This window comes from Ammospiza caudacuta, chromosome 3 (assembly GCF_027887145.1).
Source record: "Ammospiza caudacuta isolate bAmmCau1 chromosome 3, bAmmCau1.pri, whole genome shotgun sequence".
NCBI classification, from domain to species: Eukaryota; Metazoa; Chordata; class Aves; order Passeriformes; family Passerellidae; genus Ammospiza; species Ammospiza caudacuta.
Window position 1 is genome coordinate 107,905,588 of NC_080595.1, and position 10,534 is coordinate 107,916,121.

Sequence of the window (10,534 nt, forward strand, 5' to 3'; positions counted from 1 at the left end):
GCGGGCGGGAGGGCTGGCCCGGGCGCGGAGAGTGGGGCGGCTCTCCCAGGACGGTCCCCGCGATGCCTTGGCAGAAGCCTGCTGCGGACTTGCCCTGTTGTTTTGTTTCAACTCACTGGTCTACACCTAATTGGGAGGAGAGAGACGAGAAAATGAGCATCAAATTATAAAATTCCTGGGTGCCCAGTTGTTTACACACAGGAAACAAAAGGCACAGCTTCACTTCAGAGACACTGACTTCCCTCTCCGCAGCCCTCGCAGAAAAGGCAGTATTGTTCTTTCCTTCGCCTGCACCTCGAAGAAAGGGGGGGGAAAAGCCACCCCCAAACCTTAGGAAGAATCTCCACTCTTTCACGGACAAAGTTTGCGCCCCCCTCCTCCTCTCCTCCTCCCTCCCTCCCCTCCCCACCCCCCGGCAGAAGGAGCTCTTGATACGCCGCTAAACTAACGAAACGAGGTAACTCCTGCTGCGCCCCTTGTCTCAGGGCACTGGATATCCTGTTTATGCTGCTGCTGTGTATATGTTTATGTGCAGGAGCCCATCCCCCCTCTCCTCCACACCCCCACGCAGAGGAATATTTCGAGGCAAGGAGCCCTTCCAGCGCTCACGTTAAACACGATGATTTATAAACAACTCGCAGAAGAAAGCTGTTTCTTGTTAGTAGTAATAAATTCCCCGGTCCGCCCTATTGTGTTATTTCGATGAAGATAGTGGGAGCCTGCGACGCGCACCTAGCCCCGTGAGCAGTTTATTTTCGAGACAAAGCTATGGCTTTCAACTCAAAAATGGGCAGCGAACTCTTTTCGCGTCGGCCAGCCCGGCGTTGCTCATTCCTAAGAAATCCGAATCCAGTTCCAGGGTCTCCTTCCTTCCTGTCCGGGCCGCAACTTCTTTTCTTTTCTCTATCCCCCTCTTTTTTCCCTATTTGTTTTTTCCTTTTCCCACCACCCTCTCATGCCCATATTCCGCATCCACGCAGAGTCGCCAGCGCCGCTGAGGCGGTCCCGCAGGCACCCGGTCCCCACGGGACGGGACGAGCGGAACAAAACCACCTCCGCAGCGCCGAGGTGCGAAGCCCCGACATCCCCGCAGGAGCGGTGCGCCCCGGCGACCACCGGGTGGGGGCCGCCCGCTCCCCGCCCCCGGGGGCGCGGCGCTCCCGGGCCGCTCCGGCGGGGCTGGCGGCGAGGCGGCGCTGAGAAAGTTGGGGGTGGGCAGGCGAGCACCCCCGGCCCGCAGCGCCCGCTCCGGGGCGCAGAGACGCGCGTCGGGGCGCGAGCAACAGGAGCCGGCGGGCGCCCGGGCAGCGGCAGCGGCAGAGGCAGCATCCTCCCGCCGGCCGTGCGGTGCGGTGCGGAGCGGGGCGGGCCGGGGCGGGGCCGGTGACAGCGGCGGCGCGCCCCTGCCCTCTGCCGCGCTCCCCCCGCCCCGCGGCCGCCGCTCCCCCGCGCCCCGTTCCCCCTCGGAGTTGGGTAGGAGCGGGGGCGGGCCCGGGGCGGGGCCGGGGCGGGGCGCGGCCGGCGGGGCGCGCCAATGGCGGGCGGCGGCGGCGGCGGTCGCCGGGAGCGGCGGCGTCCGTCAGGGCGCGGGGAGCCAATGGCGTGCGGCGGCGGGGCGGGGCGGCCGCGCGTGCCTTCGCAGTGGGCCCCGCCGCGCGGGCCGGGGGGGCGCGGGCGCCGCGCGGCGCCCGAGGCGAAAAAGTAGCTGTCAAATGCGCGGCGCCTTTAACCGGCGCGATCAGTGCGGCTCGGCGAGTCATGGCGACCGCAGCCTCCAACCACTACAGCCTGCTCGCCTCCGGCTCCCCCATGGTGCACGCCGAGCCGCCCGGCGGCATGCAGCCCGGCGGCGGCTACCGCGACGCCGGCGCCCTGGTGCAGGCGGACTACGCGCTGCAGAGCAACGGGCACCCGCTGAGCCACGCTCACCAGTGGATCGCGGCGCTGTCCCACGGCGGCCCCGGCGGTGGCGGCGGCGGCGGCGGCGGCGGGGGCGGCGGCGGCGGCGGCGGCGGCGAGGCGCCCTGGTCGGCGGGCGCGCTGGGCCAGCCCGACATCAAGCCGGCGGTGGTGCAGGCGGGCGGGCGCGGCGACGAGCTGCCGCCGCCGCCGCAGCACCCGCCGCCGGGGCGGGCGCCGCACCTGGTGCACCACGGCGGCGGCGGCGGAGGGCACCACGCGGCGGCGGCGGCGGCGGCGGCGGCAGCGGCGTGGCGGGCGGGCGGCGCGGCGCACCTGCCGCCCGGCATGGCCGCGGCCAACGGCGCGCAGGCGGGGCTGCTCTACTCGCAGCCGCCCGGCTTCACCGTCAACGGGATGCTGGGCGCCGGGCAGCCGGGGCTGCACCACCACGGCCTGCGCGACGCCCACGAGGAGCCGCCGCCGGGGCCGCCGCACCACGGCCCCGAGCACCCGCCGCCGCCCCACGGCCCCCACCCCGGGGCGGCCGGGCCGGCACCGTCCGCCGCCGCCGCCGCGCCCCCCGGGCCGCCGCCGCACCACGACCCGCACTCCGACGAGGACACGCCGACCTCGGACGACCTGGAGCAGTTCGCCAAGCAGTTCAAGCAGCGGCGCATCAAACTGGGATTTACCCAAGCGGACGTGGGGCTGGCGCTGGGCACCCTCTACGGCAACGTCTTCTCGCAGACCACCATCTGCCGCTTCGAGGCCCTGCAGCTCAGCTTCAAGAACATGTGCAAGCTGAAGCCTTTGTTGAACAAGTGGTTGGAGGAGGCGGACTCCTCCTCGGGCAGCCCCACCAGCATAGACAAGATCGCGGCGCAGGGCCGCAAGCGGAAAAAGCGCACCTCCATCGAGGTGAGCGTCAAGGGCGCGCTGGAGAGCCACTTCCTCAAGTGCCCCAAGCCCTCCGCCCAGGAGATCACCTCGCTCGCGGACAGCCTACAGCTGGAGAAGGAGGTGGTGAGAGTGTGGTTTTGTAACAGGAGACAGAAAGAGAAGCGCATGACTCCCCCGGGAGGGACGCTGCCGGGCGCCGAGGACGTGTACGGGGCCAGCAGGGACACGCCGCCGCACCACGGGGTGCAGACCCCCGTGCAGTGAACTCGCGGCGGGGGCGCCCGGCCCCTCCTCCTCCTCTCCTCCTCCTCCTCCTCTCCTTCCCCCAACTTTTGATTGTCCTTTTTTTTCTTTTTTTTCTTTTTTTTTTTTTAATTTTATTTTCTCCTATCTTTAAAAAAAAAAAAAAGACAAAAAATCAAAAAAAGAAACAAACGCGAAAAAAAAGAGAAAAGAAAACAAAAAGCGAGCGAGCGAGAGGGCGAGCGCGAATCACAGCGGACAGACAGATAGACAGACAAAGCACCTGCACCACACCGTCCCTTAGACTGTAGGAGGTGTGATGCTGAATTTTGACCTTTCCAGGCGGGTGCCCGTGGACGGGAGTGGAGTGGGTACCGCGCACCGGCAGGCAGGCGGGCACCGGCAGGGCAGTGGCGGGCACCGGCAGGGCAGGCGCAGGGCGAAGCGGTTCGCACAAAACTCCCTCGCTCGCTGGCCAAAAGAGACGGCGCTGCCCTGCCGGGGAGGGGGCGGAGGAGAAAGGGGGGCACGGCCACCTCGGGTCCCCTCCGCAGCCCCCTCCCGCCACACAAAGGCAGATCGCATTGTGGAATGTCGCTCGGTGTTGGCACATGCTGCTGTGTTTATTTTCTGTGGATCCCCTGTATGAATATATATAAAGACAAAAAAAAAGAAAAAAAAAAAGGAAGAGAACTGAAAAGCTATCCCTTTTGATGTAGACAGTATTTAACCGTACCAATTTGCACTGCAAGAAAATCGAAGTTTACATAAACAAAATGTTTATTTTTTTCTTTTTTCCCCCTTCCTTTCCGACCTTAATTTTGCAAATGACTTGCATTTTCCACAGTGAGCGTTAGTCAACCAGTGACCGGTCTACAATATGTTACTGTGTTTTAGCCTTTGCTTTATGTGTATATGTGAACTTTTGTTATAAACAAGTATTCTTAAATACGTGTAACGCTTATTTTCTCCTTTTACCATAGCAAAAAGAATTAGTATATGTGTGTGTATGTATACATGTGCACGCTTGCACAGGCATACATATATACACATATATATAATCTCTCTATATACACATATATATGCACCTCCAGCTCCCATTCTCCAGAGATGTGACTCTCGTAATTGTTTAATACACGCCTTCAGTGGCAGGAGTCGAGTTTGGAGAAAGGAGAATAATGCAAATCAACAAAGTAAACTTCATTTTCAGGCAGTGTGTCCGGGGGTCGAGGCGCAGCCAAAGGGGGAGGAAAAGAATATGTGCAACCCTTCCAGACCGTGTCAGTGCGGGCCAGCAAGGCCTGGTGTGGAAAGGCAGAGAGGGAACAACGTGTTTCCAGAGTTTTCCCAGGAAAAGGGGCATTTCCTTGAGGGGGAAAGGGAATTATTTATCTCCCCCACCACCACCCCCTCAGTGTCCTTTCCTTCCCCTCCTCCCCTCCCTGCGTGCCTTTGGCATCCCCGGTCTCGCCTCCTGGGCCGATATCAGCCTCCAAACTTTCTTTTATTGAGCAGTTTTATGTCCAGGCAGAGCCAGGGAGAGCCCGAGGAGCTGCTGGGCCCGAGGTGGGGGTCGGGTGCTTACACCTGCCTGTAAACACACGCTGCCCCCTCCTCTCCACTGAGACCGTGTGCATTTCTTTTTCACTTTACTTTCCGTATTTATTTTATTTTCTGTTTGTATCCAGCCCCTCTCCCTTCCCATCCTCCCCTTGTCCTTTGGTCAGATTGTGGTATAATTTATTGAAGGAAAGGACCAGTTTTAACTTGGGCAGCCTTGTGTCTTTCACTGGGGAATGAAATTAAGTGGGAAAAAATGCCATTTTTCAATCCGTCTTTCTCACCCCCCCCCTCCCTTCGCTAATAGTTTTAAAGTGCATTTCGTGACATTATCTTGATGAGAAATGGTTAACTTCCCAAAATAAAAAAAAGAGGAAAAACCCACGGGGACAAAAAGGAAAAAAAATGGAAAAAAAAAAGGAAAACAAAAAGCTCTGAAGGGAAGCAGAGGAGCGGGACCTCGGAGCAGCGCATGTATGTGCGTGTGTCTGCGTGCGTGTTTGTGTACTTATGCACACACACAGCTATGCATATACATTAGAGGGACTTTATGATAGTTATAAATTCATAAAGGGATCATTTAGTCAGCACAAACGGGTGCTATAGAGACAAAGCATTTTTATAATCTAAAAGTTTACTTAGTTGAGTGTTGGACAATTATGGAGAAAAAAACAGTGAAGCATTCTCTCGCAGAACTCTCCTATAAATATTGCATTCAGTAGCTAAGGCTTTAGAATATGTTTCTCATTGTCTTTTAAAATGCCTGTGACACTGGGTTTTCTTTCCTTCTTTCTTTCTCCCTTTCTTACTTGCTTGCTTTCTTTCTTTCTTCTTGGTAAGACAGATGATGATTTCTAAGAGGCACATACATTAGCCTTTTTCCTGGTTTTCCAACAATTGTTAAAAAGATACGGGCACCAAGCTTTTCGCTTTTCTTTCTTTTTTTTTTTTTTTTTTGTTTGGTTTTTTTAATTTTTTGTTTGTTTGTTTATGTGTTGAGCTGCTTGTTATTTAAAGTGTTGAGGACTAGCGCCTAGTGAAGTGAATCAGATCAGGGCAGATCCAGTGGTAAAGGGAGGAAATGAACTTTCAGACACTTATTAATATGTGCGTAAGGTCAGACAACGGAGTTGAGAGGATGTTTGAGAAAGCCTCAAACTCCAAATAGGTTTACTAAAAAAAAAAGTTACCAAGCAAACCTTACCACTATGTATATATGTTTAATATTTGTCCTTTGAAATGCAGAAATAGTTTCAATGTTTTCTTTGTCTATTTTTCTTTTTTTTTTTTTTAAATGCTACCCAGGGAAATATTTTCATATCATTTTTAAGTGGCCTGCCTCAATGTATATTTATTTCTTTTAAAGCAAACAGGTTCTGGAAACTGTTTTTCTGTAGCTTTAAATGAGTAGGTGAACAAAATCTATATGGGATGTAATTTTTTTTTTGTTCAGTCTCTTTAAAAATACTTTGTTTTGGTACATTTGGATGTGCTTGTGGGGAAAAATAAAAACGCAGAGATCCTTATATATTTATGTTAAAGTAATATTTTATTATCTACATAAAACAGAAATGCACAATACCTTCATAGTTTCTTCTAATTATTGAAATATCGTTATTTTATTTTTAAAGATAGCACAGATTTGCATAGTTCTTAAGATCTGGAGGGAGAAGACCCCAGTACTTATACTGAGCTGAGTTCTGTGTAAAAGCACCGCCGTTCCTTTCTATTTCATGGAATTTTTGGAATAAATTTGATGCCTATACCGAGAGGTTCCACGCTTATAACTTTGAGGGTGGTGAAGGAGAGCCTCGGGAGCTGTGTTCATTGTGTCTCTCGGCCGATGAACCACAGCCGTGTGTGTTTTGGAGCATTGATTTCTGTGCGGGCAGGGCTGTCCTGCCTTTGATGCTGCTGGGGAGAGCTCAAGTTTTTTGCATGCTCTGGCGGAAGGCACGGGGGAGAAGAGGTTCGACTCTTCTCGGTCCCTTTTTATAATTTAACATCTGACTCCTTAAAAAAAAAAAAAAAGAGAGAGAGAGAGAAAGAAAAAAAGCAAAACAAAAAGGCGGGGCTTATTGATGGGAGTACCGTTTGGAGGAGGAAGGGAGAGCGCGGTGCCCAGCGGGGCTGCGCTCCCCCGGGCCGGGCCGGGCCGGGCCGGGCGGCGGCCCCGGTGTCGCGTTCGGTGTCGGCGGCTCCGTGCGGTGACGGGCGGGTCGGTTCGGCCGCAGGGTCCCGGCCGGGGCCCCGCGGGGCTGGCGCTGACAGGCGACATCGAGTGCGCGGTGTTCCCACGCGTGTTCGGGTCCTTGGCTGGCTCGGGTTCCTGAGCGCGATACCCTGCTCTGCTCCCCCCTCCCCTCCTTCGCGATAGTTTCCAGGCTTATTAAATTTAATCATCTTTTCTAACTTCTAGTCAATATTACACTCATCCCGAACAGATTCAGCTAAATGATCTTATCAATAGTTTCGAAGAGAAGTGACAGAAAGAAGAAGTGTTTTGTGACCGCAGACGTGCTGACGGGTAAAATGTTGAAGCTGGGTATGGATTTAGAAGTCCTTGGTCAATAGCCCGCGGAACGGGCTGCGGAAAGCGAGCAGCCTCTGCCCTCTGCAGGACACTCGGGTGGGCGCCCAGGGAATATTTCGCCTTTGGCGGCGGGCCCCGCTCCCGGGGAGCGCTCCCGTCTCGGGCGGGCAGGAGGCGATGGCGCGGACGGTGCCGGTGCCGGGGCAGGCCGGACGCGGGGATGGCGGCTCCGCCGGTGGCGGTGGCGCGGCTGCCGCTGCTCGGGGCAGGCCCGGCCGAGGTCCCGGGGCTGCTCCTCCGGGGCTCTTTGCCCGGAGAGAGGCTGACCTTACGGGAGAGACTTCGCTCGTCCTTCCGGACTGGTTGTGGGAAGGCCGGCTGGTTCGGGGGTCATTCTTTTTATCGCTTTCGATCTCTCTTTTAAGAGAAAGGAGGGGGGAAATGGAGCAGCCATAGGATGCTCCTTCCTCAGATGGATGTCAGGGTGTGCGGCGGCTCCTCGGGCTCCCTCGCTCTCATTTCCAGGCAGGGACACTCTGTCGTAGGTCAGATGTCAACAACAAAAGCCCTGTTTCCCTCAGTTCGCTCTCTCTCTGGTGGAGGCCGAAACTGGGAGGCGAGAGGAGAGTGTATATCATCAAGTCTGTCACCCCCAGTGTCCCCAGCCCCGCGGGGGCCAGAGGCAGCAGTCGGCGCTGCCCGGCCCGGGGAGCTCCCGCCGCCTCCCAGCTGCGCCGTCTTTCCTGATAGTGGGCAGTGGGGCCGGGGTTTGGAAAGAGAGAAGCGGAGGAAGGCGAAATCATCCTACAAATCCCCCAGGCTGGCCGGGATGGTGGCGGGCCAGGCGTCACTCTCGGGCTGGGCAGCTGTGAGAGCCCCGCTGGGGGCAGAGGCCGCGCTGTCTCCGTCGGGCTTTGCTGGCGGCAGTTCGGGGCTCCCCGTATCCCTTCTCCAGGGCCCCGGCTCCCGAGCGCTCCTCTGGCCGTGGCCGGGCCGCGGGGACAGCGAGGGACGGTCCCTGCTCCCTGCGCCCTCCCGGCCCGCGGCGCCGGCCCTGGCCCCAGCCTGGGGCTGCTCCGGCCCTCCGTGATCCGATGGGGGAAAGCCCTGCAAACCCTGCAAATCCTGCAAACCCTGCAAACCCCACAAACCCTGCTAACCCTGCAAACCCCGCAAACCCTGCTAACCCCGCAAACCATGCTAACCCTGCTAACCCTGCAAACCCTGTCCCCGGGCTGCCAACCCCTGCCTGCCGGGTTGTCCCAGGCCGCGCTGTTGGAGGTTTGGTGGCTCTTTGTTGCTGTGCCGTCGGTGAGCGGGACAGAGAGGTGACCCGGCCGGGGAAGGCAGGCGATGGCCTCCGCTGGGCGATGAGGCCCGGGGGAGAGCGATCACCGCTGGGCTTGGTCCGGTTAAACTTTGGCCGCAGATGCAGCTCTGGGGAAGGTGGCGGGCGTGGGGGACCCCAGGCCGAGCCTGGGCAGCGCCTTGCGGAGCAGGGAGTGGGGGTGAGGAAAGAAGGAAACTGCCCGCGGCTTTTTGGCTGTGCACGGGGCAGTGACGGCTTTCTGCGGCGTCCGGAACCGAGCCCGGGCGCTGGGGTCTGTCCTGGGAATCGTGGCTCTCCCGCCGCCCCTGTCCTGCGGGCGGGTGTCTGTTTGTTGGGCGTTTCGGAAGGGGCGCGACCTGGGCTGCCTCTCTGGCTTTAAATCTCGATGTGGAAAATATAAAAATCCAAGTTTTCAGAGTTGCAGACGCTAAGTTGGCTCTCTGTGAGCATGGCCGGGTGCCGTCGGGGATGTAGGAAGGCGTTCTGCAGAAGGGAGTTTGCCCTGGCTCGGACGGGCGACGCTGGGGAGCGGGCGCTTCTCCGGGGAGAATCAGTTAGAGCAAAGCCAAAGCGTGCTTCAGCAGAAATGGTAAAACAGAAAGCAAAGGCTTGTCTTCAGACCCGACTTCTCATCAAACTATAAACCAAACAAGTGGGCTCTCCGGCAGGCGAGTCCCAGTGCAGATTCTCACGCCGCAGTCGGCCTCGGCCCGTGGCCTGGCCCCAGCTGTGGGTCTCTTCCTTCGAAGCGTTTATCTCTCCCTGCAAACTCCCTGTAAATACCAGAGAAACTGGGCCAAGTGCCCCGGGCATGCCGGGGTTTCACGCAGGGCCCTCGGGCCGGGAAGGCCGCCCGTGCCGGAGCGGAGCCTCTTCCTGCCCCGCACCTCCGCCCGAGCGGTCCGGGCAGCGCCGCCAGCCCCGAGCATCCCGCGGGGACCCTGCGCTCCCGTCGGCGGGCAGAGAGAGAGGGATGGGGCAGGGACAGCGGCAGCAGAGCGGCCGAAGCTGTGCCCCCGTTACCGGGAGCAGCGGCTCAGGGGCTGGGGAGGGGGCGCCGGGACCCCTTGGCCCCAAGGAGGCCGCGGGTCTGGCCCGTGTCCGCCCGGCCCCGTCCGTGCGCTGCCGGGCCGGAGCAGGAGCTCTGCCTCCCTCGGCCAGGGGGATGCGGGGCTGGGGCCGCCCGGGAGCCCCATCGCGGCTCCGGCAGGGCCGGGGGGTTCGGGCCGGCCCAGCCCCGAGCTCCGGTCCCGTCCGGCTGCAGCTCCTCCGGCCCGCTCGCCAGGTCCCGCCGGGCCGGGCTGGGCCGTGCCGCGCCCTGTGTCCCTGGGCCTGTCGGCACCGATATCGTTTGTAAGGATTAAAAAGAGAGCAGGAAGTTGGCGTTTCTCTCTCCCCCTCCTCCTCGCACGGCGGTAAATCCTGGCAGGCTGAGGCCGCTTGTAAAAGTGATGACGGGACCGCCCTCCCCCTCCTCTTCCCCGTCCCGTCCCGGGAGCTGTGAGAGGCGCTCGTCTAAAAGTTCGGACTTGTTTTTAGCCAGCCTGACTCATTCATTAATTCTCCTTCCCTCCTTGATTCATTCATGTCTACAGTCATTCATTGCCAAGTCCATGGAGGCATCAGCTCCTTGGTCAGTAGGGGAGACGTACAAACAAGGATGGTGCTATTTATTTCCCTCTGCCTGTGGATTTCTAAGACGTTCAAGCAGGCACAATCATTAAACTAATTTGTATTTGATTGTTTGGGCGGACGGGGGTGAATTTTATTGCACTAAGCATTCAAGCACGCACGCATCGCTGATTACCAGTATACATTAAATAAAGTTGTTTGTACACATTGTCTTACCACATATAGGCAGTCTTATTATTCTAATTACTCTAATTAGTGCATTGAAATGTTTTCTACTTGATTTGAGGAGACAGTGATTAGTTCTATTACTTCTTTTAACTCTTATTTCATGGAAAACTGTTGATGCATGTTCCAATTACCTTGTTTTTCTCTTTAATATAGCGTGGGCCAAAATTATTATGAAATGATATTGTTAGCGGGTAGAAACATCCATC

The 10,534-nt window shown here is 57.7% G+C and overlaps 1 protein-coding gene across 1 annotated transcript; it reads left to right on the top strand.

Annotated features, from left to right (window-relative positions):
- The first annotated feature begins 1,758 nt into the window (after positions 1-1,758).
- Positions 1,759-3,066, top strand: POU3F2 (POU class 3 homeobox 2). The gene has a single exon (XM_058802573.1). The coding sequence runs from the start codon at positions 1,759-1,761 to the stop codon at positions 3,064-3,066; it is 1,308 nt and encodes a 435-aa protein (XP_058658556.1).
- Positions 3,067-10,534: the final 7,468 nt, after the last annotated feature.